At 42.9% G+C, this 16,657-nt stretch overlaps 2 protein-coding genes and 1 non-coding gene across 5 annotated transcripts; 2 read left to right on the top strand and 1 right to left on the bottom strand.

Annotated features, from left to right (window-relative positions):
* Positions 1-201: 201 nt before the first annotated feature.
* Positions 202-6,360, bottom strand: ddb2 (damage-specific DNA binding protein 2). 2 transcript variants are annotated; one of them, XM_047597313.1, is made up of 12 exons: positions 6,223-6,360; positions 4,935-5,087; positions 4,713-4,843; positions 4,515-4,624; positions 3,521-3,712; positions 3,211-3,356; positions 2,157-2,256; positions 1,887-2,064; positions 1,130-1,275; positions 840-995; positions 710-755; positions 202-614 (listed from the first exon to the last, which is right to left on the bottom strand). In XM_047597313.1, exons 3-12 carry the CDS (start codon positions 4,831-4,833, stop codon positions 361-363), a joined length of 1,449 nt encoding a protein of 482 aa, XP_047453269.1. In that variant the 5' UTR covers positions 4,834-4,843; positions 4,935-5,087; positions 6,223-6,360; the 3' UTR covers positions 202-360. The 2 variants fall into 2 exon arrangements, with proteins under 2 accessions (XP_047453269.1, XP_047453268.1); XM_047597312.1 differs by lacking the exon at positions 3,211-3,356 and adding an exon at positions 2,874-3,040.
* On the top strand, positions 5,916-14,770 carry kif23 (kinesin family member 23). Of its 2 annotated transcripts, XM_047597310.1 has the most exons (23): positions 5,916-6,019; positions 6,260-6,326; positions 6,535-6,663; positions 7,370-7,475; positions 7,673-7,809; positions 7,901-8,013; positions 8,130-8,300; positions 8,449-8,493; positions 9,380-9,492; positions 9,796-9,917; positions 10,016-10,118; positions 10,203-10,282; positions 10,360-10,479; positions 10,570-10,729; positions 11,015-11,176; positions 11,283-11,449; positions 11,531-11,704; positions 11,819-12,070; positions 12,732-12,965; positions 13,339-13,427; positions 13,789-13,867; positions 14,123-14,193; positions 14,297-14,770. In XM_047597310.1, the coding sequence occupies exons 1-23, from the start codon at positions 6,006-6,008 to the stop codon at positions 14,310-14,312; spliced, it is 2,724 nt and encodes a 907-aa protein (XP_047453266.1). In that variant the 5' UTR covers positions 5,916-6,005; the 3' UTR covers positions 14,313-14,770. The 2 variants fall into 2 exon arrangements, with proteins under 2 accessions (XP_047453266.1, XP_047453267.1); XM_047597311.1 differs by lacking the exon at positions 8,449-8,493.
* On the top strand, positions 9,573-9,668 carry LOC125015588. Its single transcript, XR_007113627.1, has one exon. It is a non-coding gene; the product is annotated as a Z30 small nucleolar RNA (small nucleolar RNA).
* Positions 14,771-16,657: the final 1,887 nt, after the last annotated feature.

Raw genomic sequence — 16,657 nt, 5'->3', positions numbered from 1 at the left:
GGTCTTTGGGTCCTATGGGTTTAGGGGAGTGGCCTCTGTGAATCATCCCACAGATACTTGATCAGTTTGGGATCTAGTGAATTTGGAGGCCAGGTTAAGGTGTGTCATTGCTGTTTGTACCGAGCACACACTTCAGAGTGTTGGTATTAGTATTGTTGTACTGGTCCGGCGGTCGGTTTGTCAAATAATGAAGGGTGCACGTACAAAAGAACATTTTTATTGTCAAATCGTAGAAAAACAGCAAGTTTATAAAAGAATATCAAAGACACTTTTTAACCTGTAAACGATCCCTGAAGAGAGACAAACAGCAACAAAGAAATATTTACACGTTGATTTCTAGGACCCTGACTTTTCCACAGCTCACTTCCGCCTCTTCTGCGCCTGTTTTTGTTTAGTACAGCCGTACTTGGTTTTGGTCTCAGTTTCTTCCAGGGAAGCCAGCTTCTTTTTCAGCTTCGCATCCACAGCGGGTCCGGCCCTCCGGTCCCGGCCGGAGCGCTGCTGGCTCCTCCGCTGCCCCCGCAAACTGCCCACAGAGGCCGAGGACTCCTCCTGCAGTTTGTGCTGCTCGCTAACCAACGACTCGCTGTGGTCCCAGACCAGCACCGTCACACCTGAGCGTGAGCGAGACGCGTCAAGTGAGACCTTTTTGATTCAAACGAGTGAACTAACACCGCTCGTATCAATGGTGAGCTTCTGGAGAACTCACCCATCCCGGAGCCGATCATGTTGCCCATCGGATTGAACTTGTTGATCTGTAACAACAGAATGAATCATCTTAATAACTACAGATTACACACAGATTACTTTCCTGGAGCGTTTTCTGAAATGATACTCACAGATTTGATCCCTGACACAGAGGGATCGTACAGCTGACACACGAGCTCCGCCGTGTTGGAGTCATAGATGTCAATGGTCCTCTGATCGCAAGAACGAATGCGGTCATCGGGGTAGCGACCAGCCACAATCAGGTCATACACAGGATGCCACGTGGCCTGCAGAGCAACAACGGAAGAACACTGTTACCGCGAATGACTTGAAAATGACTATTATTTACCTTTGAGCAACGATGCCCCTGGAACTGAAGGACTGGAGAACATAAACGCTCTCCTCCACAGTGAAAACTAACCTTGATGGGTGTGAGGTGCTGAAACTGTCTGTGCGGGTGACAGATGATTTGTTGCGGCTTCGACCAGTCAGGAGACGAGTAGACGCGGATCTGGTCCTGCTGATCTGTGGTGAGCAGCTTGGAGCAGTCCAGAGGGTTGAAGTAGGCTGTGAGGAGACGACGACAGCAGCGGCCTCATCAGAATGACCAAAGTTAAACTGGTACATACGACAACTAATAATCCTACATGTCTTAATAAGGTCACGCAGTTAATAATGCACATAAATGTCACAGAACATTTTCATTAAACACATTTGAAAAACTGAACAGACTAAATATAAAGACAAAGAAATCACTTTCATCTTATACCAACGTTCATTGCGATGCTTTATTTAAATCTACATGGTTGTGTGTCAGGACTTCATTCACACCTTCCTCTATCCAGCTGTACAACAACTCACCTTTCTGTAACAGACTTCACATTATTAATGTTAATGCACATTACTGCACCCCATTAATCCTTCTAGTGTTTATAACATACAGTATATTTATTTCTGGCTCAGTTTCTTGTACTTTTGTTCATATGTACTTTTTTTACTTTATATTATTTTATTTTCCTAGATTTTTACTTATATTGTATCTTTTCTTGTTACTTGTGGTTCTCAAAAGTGATTTTTTTTATGTGCAACTGGGTCCAAGCAATTTTCCCTGCAGATGAATAGAGAGTGTGTCTAAGTCCAGGTGTCACCTCCACAGGCGTCAGTCGTCATGACGTTACCTGAGTTGACAGGTTTCTCGTGAGGCATGTCGTGCAGGAAGCTGCTCTTGTCCTTGATGTTCCTCAGGTCCCAGAGCTTCACCGTGCGGTCGACCGAGGCCGTCGCCAGCAGCCAGTCACATCTGGAGTTGAACTCCGCGTGGGTCACCTTGGCCTTGTGCAACTTGTTGCTAAAAATCTAAAGGGTCAAAACGGAGCACGTTAAAACACGCTGACGAGAAATATCGCCCGAAGGCAAACAACGAACGGCTCTCTTCGCTCCGCAGACACCTTTTGTCCGTCCAAACCCAGAAGTACGAGCTGCCCCATGTTGTCGCCCGTCACAAGCATCTGTCGGCTCACGGACACGTCGACACAGCAGTACCAGTAACTGTGAAGAACACATTAAAAACAATGTGAATTTACTTCTTTTAACTAACAGGATGTAACAGAAATGAAGCACATAAAGACTAAGAGTAATCTATAGGATCTTGAACATATATATATTTATATACACAGTTATTAGATGAATGAGACAGCTACACATCTCACTGCACACAGCATGGTATTGTTATACTTTACAGTTCACCCACACAACACAAATGATGTCTTCTCACTGACCTCTAGTGGTATCTCACCATGCAGACAGTCAGGCCTTTGTAAACCTTTGTTACTCTTGTTAATCTCCAGATTTCTTCATTAACAGTTTTACTGGAAATACTTGTTTTCCTAGGAAAACTGTTCATAAGTAGAAAGAAAGATCTAGTGCACGATGACGGCCAAAAATGTTGACAGTATGTTCTGTTGAATGTCCAGAGTAATGAGGACATTTTTTTTTAATTTAAGTTTTCAGTGTAGTGAGCACCGCACACTGTAGGTGTAAAAAAATCCCACTACGTGTGATAAGATTGCTGTAAACAGTAGTAGATGAATGTCTGTACTATCTGCAGAGACACTAAAGGTGAGTGAAAACACTGCCCAGCGTCAGTTTCTTTGCCGTTTTCTCACCAAACGTTGTGGTTGTCGTGGCCACAGTCTGGAGTTCTGGACAGCACGGTGGATGCGTTTCCCTCAAAGCTCTGCAGGGTCAGTGTGCCCTCGCCAGAAGCCACGTAGACTTTGGAAAAGTCCGTGGGGCAAAACTTCATCCCTCCGACAAAGTCTCCCGCTCCGTTCTGTGCACACAAACGCAGGGCCGGCGGCGGGACGTTAGCGGCGCAACGCTAACACGAGGCAAAAGTTGAAAAACCGGCAAGGGCCAGCAATGAGAAGACTGAGGCTAGACTGGTCCGGACTCAAACCCATCACCCTTCAGCTTAGAGGAACAGAGGAGACTCAGTCTTACTTCAGAGTGTCTGTGTTGGCAAACACTGTTAGAGTCGCTCCACTGAAATCTTGGAGGGCCATCCTACCCCCCATAGACGCGGTGAAAAGCTGACTGGGATTTAACTGGTTAAACTTCATGTCAGTGATTGAGTCTCCAGCTCCCATCTAAGAACCGATAACAGTGCATCATCAAGTTTATCTAAACTGTTCGCTTCTATAATCGACTACTACGCCAGTAAGTGTCCTTCTATATGTAAAAAAAATAAAAGTAATGCATAATTTAATGAAGACATTTTACCGTTATCCTGGACCACAATGCAGGAACTTACCCCTTGAATAAAGGTTTTCTCTGTGGGCATCTCAAAGTCACGCAGGTAAATGTCTCCTCCCTTGGAGGCCACAGCCAGAGTGGTGGGGTGAGTGGGATGCCACTCCAGACACGTGATTCTGCGGTCGAAGGGACTGGAAGCAGCGTGGAAATGGTATGACTGCAGGGAGCGAACGAAAGGCTCCTGAAGACACTGGAGGAGAGAACAGGAGTGGAAGCGCAGTGGTATAAGATATATGACTCTACTTAAAGTTGCTGTTGTTAACCCAGTTAGAGAAAACAACTTAAAGCTACAGATCTGCACAAGACTTTAGGAGTTATACGTGTTCATCCTATCATGGGATAGTTATTGGGGTTTTACATGTTTCAACTAACAAAGGCCACTGATGACATGACTGATACTAGACTGATCTAGCTCTAATGATCTTGTCTTAGAAAGCTTTTCCACTGGGAGGAGACGGCATCAACCAATGCTACATTAAGATGAGCAGAATGAGGAGATATCAATCTGCTTTCTTTCTTTTTAGACTCTGATCTGTATATCAAAATGCTTGGAACTCGATGGAATCATTTTAACACACTGTGGGTCACAAGAAGCCTGGGATTACATGACAGTGAAGACACTAAGCTTTAGGAGACTACTGTTGAGATGGGTGGTGTGTCCCTGTCTGTTACTAGAATAATATCCTTGATATAAATCATGATCCATGAATAGTCATTGTTTACACAGGCATCTATAATGTTTGGGGAAAAAATCATGATCTGGCTTTTAAAGGATGAAGCGAGGATGGAAAACAAATGCTTTATATATTTTGGATACGGCTACACTGAACATATAAAATAAGTTCTGTCTGATCTGTGGACATGCCCTATGGGAAGGGTCCATCGGTCCATGTGTTTCTTTACTTTAACCACCAAACCAAGTCTGAGGCTAGTCAGTATCCTGTGTCCCATCCTGTGCAGCCCGGAGGAGGAAGGAGGAGCAGCTCTCTTACCTGTCTCATCTGTGAGTGCAGACTCTGACCCAGAGTGCTCCTGTAAATGTAATGCAGGATGCTCCCATGTCCACCTCTCTTCTTGACTCCTATAGACTTCACGGGAGGCCCTGCAAGTCGCACAGACCCACGGTCGTCAGCAGAACACTTCACATACAGTGTCACTTAAACCGAAACTGTCACATCAATAATACACACATGCTTTTGATGATTCTCCATCTCTCTTAGCTGCAAGTTTTTTGGAGAGCGTAGCACCAGATTGAGGTCTTTTCTTCACTTTACTCTTTGGTTCAGAGGACTTTGTCGGCTTGGTTCTCATTTTTTTCTACCTGCAAAAGCAACAACACGCGACAGCATGGGTGACTTCACTCGACAACGCCTCATCCGTCTGCACGAGCAAGGTTCATAATTGCTGCTTACCTGTTTGGTCACTGCTCAGTCGTACAGCCTGAAAACAGCCGCAAGTTTTCTGTTTGCATAACGCTGGCTGTAGCACACGTGACTCCGCTACTTCGCCTTTCTATCGGTTTGATTGGTGCTTTTCTCACCAGCTTCCGGGTGCAACGCTGCCACCTACCGGACGAGACCGAGAAACACGTGTCTTTGTTTTGTAACGTGTTATCGTTGGCAACCGGTAGGCGGCACTGTTTATACAGCAGCCACCGGCAGACACACGTTTTGCAGATAAGGTAGGATACAACTTGACGTCACGTCCGCATTGACACATTACTAATGACATGTACATTTAGAAATGCAGCAAACCAATAAAAGTTATCCCCACTGCTTCTGCCACACTCATTATCACTACCTACTAATATTTACTATTTAAATGCGCTAATTATTAAGAATTTAGCAAAACAGTCTCATTGTATAGCCTATTAATGGATAAGTTATCACTGATATTGATAATAGTAATGCCTTTTCCATCACTAAACATTTACGTTTAACATACAATTGGTAATTTAAAGTATCCTTTTGAAAAATAATTACGGCATAGACTTGTGTTATCCGTGTACAGCATATAATCAGGAAACATATTTATTTTATGATTGATGATTTCACAGTTTGGCTTCTTAAAAAGTTAAGTTAAAACTTATTTTATTTTTTACATCCCAATTTCACTGTTATGTTGTAACATTTAGATTCAGACTAAAATAAACCTCTACTACTTCTTGCTATTTAAAACAACCATTGTGAAAATTAAAAATGTCATTTTTAAAAAACATGACAAAATAAATTTTTATTTGTTTGCTTTCTCGGATTGTTCTATCTATTAAAGTAATCCCGTATTTGTCTATAACCGTCTTATTATGTTTATTAGGTTGTATCCATAGAGACCAGGGAGTGATGACGGAACCACGTGATTACTGATCTGAAATCCTATTGGCTGCTGCCGGTCTTTTGAAAAAACGCCCTCTGATTTGAGGCGGAGGGAAGATTCAAACTTGGAGAAACAGAGACGGTAAAACCGAACCAGGCACCAGGGCTACAATGATAAGACAAGCGTGAGTAGTTCTTAATTATGGTTTTTTTTAATGTGTTTTTTTGTGTGTCGCACTCAGAGCACATTACACACAGCGGCTCTGCTGTTAATAAATGCCGAGTTAACACAGCTATCGACGGGGGTTGACCGGCTTAGCCGTAAAGTTAGCCGGGGGCTAATTAGCTGTCTAGACTGTGGCATTGTTAACCCTTCATCATAGCTTACCGTCATACATGGCTAACATTGTTGTTTTTTCCTTCAGAAAGGGTAGAACACCCCGCAGGCCTCCTCCAAAAAAGCCTCCCAGCAACCACACAGACCCGGTTGGGGTGAGTCTCCCTGAAAGAGCAGGTTCATTGAGATAACAACATAAATGAAACTTGGCCATTTGTTTGGCTGATTATGGCTTTGTAGTACAATAATCTGTTACTAATTTACTCATCGGCTAATTCAAAGTCTCGAACATTTGCATGTAATAATTGAAGTGCGCAGCTGGAGCTCATTTGACCATTTGACCGTGTGGTGTCTGGTCCTCAGGTTTACTGCCGTGTGCGACCTCTGGGTGCGGAGGACGACGAGTGCTGCATTGAGGTGATCAGTGGCACCACCGTCCAGCTACACGCCCCAGAAGGCTTCAAATCCCACCGGAATGGAGAATACAAAGAGGTGAGCAATGTAGTCAACCAGGAGCAGTATTCGAGTAAAGGCTAATGCAAAAATATCAAAACCAACTAGAATCAGATTCAGTTTTGAATCATCTTCTGCGTGGTCTCTATTAGAAACACATGGGTGAGTCACGTGGTTTCACTGAACAATTTCCCTTCATTGAAGTTATCTAGAGTTCAGTCCTAAATACATGGTCCTGCTGTTTTAGGGCTCACTTGTGTACTGTGTGTATATATTAATTGGTGCCTAAATATATTCTTTAAAGTAGCACTGTTATCACGTGGGGAGTGTTTGCTTAAAAACTGCACGCCTTGCAGGTTAAAGAACTTAATTGATTCCCTGGCTACTTCTTCCAACCCTCCTGGAGGGAATCTCAAAGTGTTTGCAGGCCAATCTAGCCCTTCCTGTGGGGAGTTTAGGTGTCCAGGAACAGCTATAGAGTTATGCTGATGATGCTCCTTTGCAATAAAAGCGGTTTAGGCTCGTAGGATGTTTCTTTGATACTCGTGTTGAAACATTCTAGGTAAAGCCAGCTGTGAGGGTAAACTATATTTTGTGATCTGTTTATCTGCTTTAATTTGAACACATGGGCCTGGATGACACTGAACGTAAATCAAAAAAAAACATCCATTATTAAAAAATTTATGAGAAAGCCAGTATTATACTTTAATCCACCGGATGTCAACTACTCTGTTCTGCTTTCCAGACGCAATACTCCTTCAAAAAAGTCTTTGCGGTGTCAGTGTCTCAGGTGGAGCTCTTCGAGCTTGTGGCCAAACCTCTTGTCAACGACCTCATCCGTGGGAAAAATGGTAAGACCACAAATTACCTCCAAAAATGTACCAGGATTATTTTAAGGACTGATGACAGACAGATCTTTACCTACTTAACAATGAGTAATTCTGCTGTGCTTTCTCCCACTGAATATATCTGTATTTTAACATGCTGAGGATCAAAGTAAAGTTTGAGTGAGATTTTACTGTCAGCTGATTTTCTCTGTTTGTGGCAGGTCTACTTTTTACATACGGGGTGACGGGAAGTGGAAAGACCTTCACCATGACTGGAACCCCAGGCCAGGGTGGACTTCTTCCTCGCTCCCTCAACATGATCTTCAACAGCATAGCTCCCTACCAAGCCAAAAGATATGTAAGACAATATAGTTATGTTTTGTACCCATTTGATTTAATTATTCTTGATCAAATCTGTATGTTTATCTAACTGAATTCTCTCTCACCAGGTTTTTAGGCCAGATGATAAAAATGGTGTGGAAATTCAGAGTGAAGTCGATGCGTTGTTGGAGCGACAAAGGCGGGAAAACGGCTCGTCTGTTCCCAAGGCTGCGTCCTCCAGGTAAAGGTCCATTCACACAGTTTGAGTCTGGGCTGTAAAATCTGCTGCGATCGAATTACTGTGACAGTCTTTTATGCAAACCAACCAATCAAAAGGTCGTTCGACTTTGATTTCAGACAAAAGACTGATCCTGAAATTGCTGACATGATTAAGCCAGAGGAGGCTTATAACGCAGATGGTGTGGATGAGGACAGCAGCTACAGCGTCTTCGTCTCCTACATAGAAATCTACAACAACTACATCTATGATCTCCTGGAGGAAACTCAAGAAGACACGATCAAACCAAAGTGAGTTCAAATATGGCAAATGAATGATTAATCAGCAAAGTCTTTTTATTTGTTTAGAGTAATCAGACAGAAAATATGAACTAAAGTGGTTTCAGTGTTTATGATGGAGTAGCCAGTCGACAAAATTGCTGTGTTTTCTTTTTACTAGGTGGAATGGTGGAGGCACACCTGTGCGCCAGAACACTGAGTTCATGTATGTCCTGTACACCAGAGGAGCAGCCTGGTTTAGCTGAAATCTCAATGCTGCACCCAAATCAGCAGTTTACATTGTAAATGGACCCTCATCTATGCTGGAGACATTTTTAAAGTTGTGGTGTATGATTAAATGTGTTATCCTGGTAGATGAAAACCAAGCTGTCAATCAGCTTCTAGAAGAAGCAGCTACTGGTTAAAAGTGAAGTGGCTGTAAATCAACAGTATCTGCAAATATTTAGTGAGTAATTATATAAACAGTTGGCCCTGTATGAGTATTAAAATGAGCTTAATTTGTTTTATGATAATAAAATTAATACAAGACTTTTTTTTTTTTTGTAGGTAAACAAAAAACATGTAAACATATTGTTTATATTTTAGATCAAATATAATTAATTTATAATTTAATCCATAAACTTTAAGCAATTGATGGTGACGATCATTAGTTGTAGCACTAATACCATAGTTCCAGTTACTGAATGGGGGGAAAATGCAATTTAAATAAAACAGTCTTAAATTTGAGCAGACATGAACTCATTCACATAGGAACATAATGAGATTTAATACCCAGCTCTGTGTAAAAGCTGTTGGCAGCTACGTCAGGTCTCCAGTGTTGATGAGTGTTCCTTCCCTTTGTCTTAACAATTCCAACATTACCCTCCTGCTGCTTGTAGTCTGTGTTATGGCAAAGACCTGAATGTGTTTTAGCATGGGTGTTGCTTCACACACCGCTCAATGATTGTAGATGTCTAATTGCTTTCTGTGGCTGGAATCGAGCAACAATCATGTGCACCTGCCCCCATTCAATCCCCCATTCAATACATCTACTGCATGATAGATGCAACACCGTGTCTCCAGTGAATGACGTGTATTTTTCCCCAATGTAGACCACCTCAGTCTAAAATCCTCAGAGAAGACCAGAACCACAACATGTATGTGGCTGGTTGCATGGAGGTGGAAGTCAAGTCTGCTGAGGAGGCTTTTCAAGTATTCTGGAAAGGTGAGCTGTTTTCTAAATTGAGAAATCTAATATGAAATGTATAAAGGGGTAAAAGGAATTTACGAATAATTGAAATAACACTGCACTGATGACGTAGATGTGGCTGACCTGGAATTGCTGGCCTCCGGGTCGGCTCTGTCCAGGAAATGACCTCAGTAAATCTTCTCTCTGAGCAGGTCACAGAATACTTGGAAGCATCGGCTCATTTTGTCCCTGGAACAGTTTATAAGAGTTGAGCCTTCCTGTGAAAACTCGTGCCTGTGAATAAATATGCTCTAAAAGTTGCTGCTACTGTTGTTCCAGGTCAAAAGAAGAGGAAGGTCGCAAACACCCGGCTGAACAGAGAGTCCAGTCGCTCACACAGCGTGTTCATTATTAAACTGGCCCAGGCTCCTCTGGATGCAGACGGGGACACTATTCTCCAGGTCAGCTGAGAGTGAAGCCAAGCTACAGGTTCCAGCGTTGAGCGCAGTTAATTGCACCATGACAACTAATCTTTGTCTTTTCTCATATTGATTGTCAGGATAAGAGCCAGGTGAGCGTCAGTCAGCTTTGCCTGGTTGACTTGGCAGGAAGCGAGCGGACGGGCAGGACGGGGGCAGAAGGAACTCGTATACGTGAAGCAGGTTTGTCAACAAACCTCAAGATTTGACTTTACCCACATCTGAGGTTCATGTGAGGTTAATGGTATTTTACTGCGCCGCTCACAGGTAACATTAATCAGTCTTTGCTGAATCTGCGGACGTGCATCGAGATACTGCGAGAGAACCAGATGTGTGGCACAAACAGGGTATGTGTTGACAAACTAATGCTACACAATGACTTTCACCCACGAACCAAGTAGATCATGTAGGTCTTCTCTTATAGATGGTCCCCTACAGAGACTCCAAAGTTACCCACCTGTTTAAAAACTACTTTGACGGAGAGGGAAAAGTCAGAATGGTTGTCTGTGTCAATCCCAAGGCCGACGAGTACGAGGAAACCCTGGTGAGTTCATCCCGTCCTCATGCTGCTGCTCTCATGAACTCGTAAGTTGCCCTTTTGTCTGACACACAAGACGCGTTCTTGTTCGCACAGCTGGTGATGCGGTTTGCGGAGATGACGCAGGAGGTCGAAGTGGCTTCGCCAATGGACAGGCCAATCTGTGGCTTCACGCCAGGCCGTCGTCATAGAAACCAGGCATTTCAAGATGAACTGTCTCGCAAGCTGGAGGAGCGTGGCGGCCCAATAGACAAGGGTAAAGGTCACACACGTGCAATGGAAAAGAACCTCAACTACTTAAAAAGAAGCGTATTTGCACAAATGTATGATTGTTAAATGATTTCTTAAAATAATTGATACTTAAATGAAATGTGTGATCCATAGCCGGATAATTAAGTTTATAGTAATGCCATGAGAGAACCAGAGAGACATCTCACGCCTCATTTATTGTTATTTTAGCTGAATAACTGCTGTAGCAAGTTTTTATTCAGTCTTGTGCTTTCACCTTTTAACATTATTGGTGTTAATTGTGTTTCTGTAGACGTGGCCTCTGTTCTAAACCACCTGGTGAACAGCCTCCCACCTATACCCTCCTGTGAGCTCACTGACCCCCACGATGACATCACCCTGCCCCGGCTGATTGAAGCTCTGCAGAACAGACAGAGGATCAGACAGATGATGGTTGCAGAATACAACAAAGCAGGTGATTGCTCAAATCTCAGCTGTAACTTGTGCAGGTTATTTGAAAAGCTTAAATACTAATTTATGCCCACATTTTCTCTCATCACATTTTTTTTATTTTTTTTTAGCCAACATGATGAAGTCTATGCTTCAGGAGCTTGACAACAACCTCTTTTCCAAAGACGACTTCATTCATGAACAAAATGGCAAACTGGCAGAGAAAGACAGAATCATCCAGAACAACAAGATGGAGATTGAACGTTTGGAGAAGAAAGCCAAGATGCAAGAACACAAGGTGGGATAACATTCAAGCCTCCTTAACAGTTCTGATTTGTTATGTTTAGTTTGTTAAATGTCCTACGTGTCTCTGTTTCAGATGGACATCTTGCAGAAAACAACCAAAATCTATGAGGGTGACAAGCGCGTGATGCAGCAGGAGCTGGAAACCAGAGAACAGAGGCTGCAGAGGGAGCTGTCTGAAAAGAGACGCATGGAGCAGCGCATGCAAGGCATGGTCTCAGACACCCAGTTCAAGTGGGAGAAAGAATGTGTGAGTTTACAATAGCTGTATTATCCGTTCATCGTTTAGGCAAACTGTAATTCCTCAGCCTCTTCAGTGATTATTGTGTTATATTGTTTCAACATTAATGCTCTTGTTGTGCAGGAGAGACGTGTTAATGCAATGCAGCTCGAGATGCAAAACAAGCTCTGGGTGAAGGACGAAAAGCTGAAGCAGCTCAAGGCCATCGTAACGGAGACCAAGAATTCAGGGCGCCCTGACCCCCCACCACGTCAGACGCCGCCTCAGCCCCAGCACCAGCCGCAGCCACAGCCTCAGTCCCAGCCTCGTCCTCAGCGGCCTTCCAGAGAGGAACGCCCCCCTACAAAGAGATCAGCCTCACCCTCACCTGTCCCTGTACGTTGTCGTCAAAATGAATAGCTATTGTGCACGTCAATTAATTCCTCATATTGACTAACCACAAAGCCCACTGTAATAGATTATTCTGCCTCACACGTTATCATGGCATTGCTGCTGTATCTGAAGACATGAGACTGTGCAGGTGGTGTTTTCTCTAACTGTAATTGTGCCGTCCGTACACTCTGCTCCTAGTACCGTGTTGATTTTCCTCATGTCAGTCCAGAGCCGGGGTCACAGTCAGTGGCGATAGTGTTGAGGAGGTTCAAATGAAACCGTGGCCTGTCTGCCCCCGTCCCCGGCATCATTAGCTCTTTGTCTGTGGCTAACTCCATCTCCAGCAGTTCAGGACAGCAGACAAGGTTAACCATTCCCCAAGTACACCCACAAGAACTGAATCCCCTGCCGTCCCCTCAGCTGGCCAGGCCAGGAGGAGATACACCAGTTGTGTAGAGGAAGAACGGAGTCTGCTCCACCGATCTCCACATTTATTCTAGACCTCTGAGAAAAGTTAAAAATAGTGATCAGGTTTAGGTTTGTACAGTTGGAAAAAATATTCCCAGCCATTTATCATTTCTATATCTTGGTCAAGCTGTGTAATTATTTAATAGTCGTGTTTTGTTTCCCCTCTTTTAAACTGTTATAATATTCCTCTGTGCAGACGACGGCGCCGGTCCGGCCGCTGCACCGTCGCTCCCGTTCTGCTGGTGGGGAGAAGTGGGTGGACCACAAACCGTCCTCCAACCTGGACCTGGGCACAGTTTTGCAGCCCGTCATTCCCAATTCCATCCAGGTGTCTAAGCCCAGCGAGAAAGCGCTTTCCAAGTGTGACAGATACGTGTTGACTCACCAGGAAGTGGCCTCTGATGGCGAGATACAGACCAAACTTATTAAGGTGAAGTACGCTGCACATCGGACACGCATCTGAAAACGTCTGCATCTGATTAGATAAGCATCTGCCAGATAATGGGAAAGAGTTACTCGGTTTCACTTCCTTATTCAGCCCGACACCACGTTAATGATTGGGTTTCTGTGTGGGAGGGGCTCTTATTTCAACACTGACGGAGCTGCAGGACTTGATATTGGGAGCAGTTTGTTTTTCATCGTTACGCAAAGGAATCTGCCATTGTTCAGTTATTTATTTGAAGTTGATTCAATAGTCTCTTATGTTTAAAGAAAAAGTGCATCTGTATTTTAACTGATATTTCACTGGATTAACTGCTAATTAAAGTTGTCTATTACCTCATGAGTTTCGTTCATGTTTTCAGGGTGAGGTGATTAAAACCAGAGGAGGAGGACAAGCTGTCCAGTTCACCGACATCGAGACACTGAGACAGGAGCAGGCCACAGGCCCAAAGTAATGGCCCACACTCACATAACCATAGTTTACCATCTTTTTAAAGTCTAATTCTTTTTAATGTTCTTTTTAATGTTCAAAGTGTGTTGTGATTATTGTATTACTGTAAAGCAGGGTCAGATCAGGTCTGGTGTATGCCGTGCTTGGTCTTCTACCATAATGTCTGTCCTCAGACATAGTCTCAGTGCAAGACTGTGTTGACATGACAGTAACATAGGATTAATATTTCTTTATCATTTTACTTTTTTTTTTTTTTTTTTCTCTCAAATGAAGCAAAATGCCCACATTATAGTTGCATTGTTTTGTTTAGTGGTTAAAAATGATGTAGTAATAATAAAACAAAATATTTTTTTCTATGAAGCCGCAAGAGGCGATCCTCAGAGGGACCCCCAGCCAGTGGAGCTCGACCAGATGGAGCTTGGACTGATGTGGAGACGAGGGTAGGATGATTAATGATTGATTGATTAGTTTATTCCAAACTATTATGTGTGTGCCATCCATTTTCTTCATCTAGTGAACACGTCCCCTGTAGATGCGGCAAAGAAGAAGCAAAGACTGTTAATGGTCTCGGTCACTAATATTCCAGGCAAAGTGTTCATCTCAATCGTGCTAATGCGTCTTTCTATTGTCATCCTAATTTATAGTAATGTTGGTTTCAGACTTCTGGGTTTTAATTCTCTCTTTTTTTCCTCCAGTGCTCTGTGGCAGTGGAGATGAAGGCTGGATCAAACATGGGGCCTGGATATGAGCATCATGGGTTCACTAAGTACGCTACCAATTTTTCTCAATCGCATCAAGTTTCATAACTGGAAATCTATATTTTTTTTTTTTTTTTTTCAACTAATCATTAACTCCGTTTCTTGTCACAGGCGCAGAAAACCCTGAAAGCGACTCAATGCTGAAACACCGATCACTCCTGCTCGCTATCCTCACCTGGCTGTTGTGCAATAGTCTGAACATTGTTTTTATATTTAGCTCTAGTGATAATATTTAAACCTTTTTCATGCTTTTATATATTATATTATGTATGCAACTGTGTATATATATAGTGTGTGGGTTACCAAAGCCTTTTTGTAAAAATATTTTATGTGTTGATTCAAAAACAAGTGTTTTTGTAATGTCAAAAACAGATAATGTCAAATGTTTAGTTACGGTCACCCAAAAAAAAATTTGCACATTTGTTGCTCTGCATGAAGACTCATTGTGAAGCTGCCCTGGTTTCGATTTGTCTGCAAAATACCGATTCTGTTTTGTGAAAGTTGAATCATGGGCTTCATCTGAATAATCAGTTACTATTTTCTTTCTTCGCTGCACACTCAGGAATAAAATTCCTTTGAAACATACGTTTGTTGTGGATATTTGGATTCAGAGCACGTGAGCAGCGCCACTTCTCAACACTAGATGGCAGCACAGGACAGTAGCGCGTCTTAAATCCTCACTCCTCCACAATCCTCTGTCACAATTATACCACAAGAACATGAACAGTATCACCAAACAGAAGCACATCTTCAGACTCCAATTTGTCACAGAATTCCTTGTAGGTTAATATGAGGTTTCAAAATGATGTTTGGGAAAAAAATATTTGATGTCTGTGAGGGCTCTGAGTCTCTCAAACACAGTCTGATTTCATTTACTTTGCTGAAATTGCTTCCCTGTAATCATGCCTGGTTAGATATTCATTATGTTAAACAAGACCCTTGTATATAAATCCATATTAAATTAGTTTGGCTAACTGGATATGTCTCCAATCCTGGCTTTCACTACTATGTGTGTGTGTGGACCCCCACCTTGTTTTGTGGCAAATGAAGGAACAACGGTTAATTTTGGTATTTGTGGAAAAAGTACAGATATACTCATTTCATAAATTTCATTTACATGAAGAGGATTCAGTGTTCGCAGCCAAATCTGCTCAAAGCATAAAAGTACTCAGAACGTGGTAAAGTAGGCTCTTTAAAATATCTAGGGTTTACCTGTCGGGTGAAAGTGGAGGAAAAATACAATGTTTACCTCAGAAAATACAAATGAATGGAAGAAATAAAGCTGCATTATGAGACTGGAGTAAAGGTATTTATGTTTGACAGATAACATATTGTTAATTACTGATCCTGTGACAACCTGTGACGCACTTCAAATCGCACTACACTTGAAAACGCCACAGAAAACTCTCCCAACTTGCTAAACGGTGTCCACTGTCAACATCTCTTATCGGCTGAGCATCACAGGTGTAAAGAGCAGCTAGTGGTACAGTCATCCAGGCTTTGAGTAGTCAAGTTGAAATCTCATCTGCGACCAGTCTGGCTGGGTTTCAATTGGAAAGCACTGGAGAGTGACTAACATGGAGCCTCTTGGAGAGGGTCAAGAGCCCAGAGCAACCAGTGGCCATTAAATTCACTCCTATGAGATATTGAGTGCTTTGCTTTTTGACCATGCTCTGTTTGATGTGCTGCGCCGCATTATTATCCGCCGACTCCTCGCTGCAAAGCCCTCCACGGCCGAGCGGTGCGAGCGTTTTTAAAGATTTTTATTACGAAACTCCTGTTGAGCGCCTGATCAACATTACCAGATTCAAAGAGACACTTGAGGGGAAGTAAATGAAAACGGCACACCGAGGCCTGCAATAAAGCCAATCTCAAATACAACGCCGTTCACGCAGCTGTACGCTAGGAATAGATCACTCCGCATTTCAGAGCTCCCAGTTTATGATTATGCATTATGCCGCTTATCAATGTTATTAAACTTGCTGGAGGGAATTCTGCTGTTCTACTTGAATACACAGTCAATTAGATTGTCTCACACTTTAAAAGAGCAGGCCTAATTGCAGGCTTTTATTGACTCTCCGCTTGAATGACTCTGATAAATAGGTCTTAAGTTGCCTTTTAGCAGCGCCAGGATGAAATAAGTTTCACACCAATCTATAATGCTGATGAGGGCCATTCATAATTCAGTAATTCGAAGCAACGTTGTCCGGTTATCTCCGCAATCATTTCCTCAAGTTGAAGCTGATTAAAGCTGATTAAAACTACACCAAAGACCCAAGAAGTCATGACCGCTCAGACAAAGTGAATAATCAATGGTCTTGTAACGACAGACCTGTCAGGGTGCAGATCATTTTAGACGTGCAGCGAATGGCTGGTTCTCGTAAGGAACGTGGAGCCTGGTGAGTTTTGTAACACGCCGTTTGGATTTTCATTATGGGGCGGGTTCCTGCTCACAATCGGACAGTCCTAAAA

This window comes from Mugil cephalus, chromosome 10 (genome assembly GCF_022458985.1).
Source record: "Mugil cephalus isolate CIBA_MC_2020 chromosome 10, CIBA_Mcephalus_1.1, whole genome shotgun sequence".
Classification (NCBI taxonomy): Eukaryota; Metazoa; Chordata; class Actinopteri; order Mugiliformes; family Mugilidae; genus Mugil; species Mugil cephalus.
The sequence above is the reverse complement of the archived record's forward strand: the minus strand, read 5'-3'. Positions and strand labels throughout refer to the sequence as shown.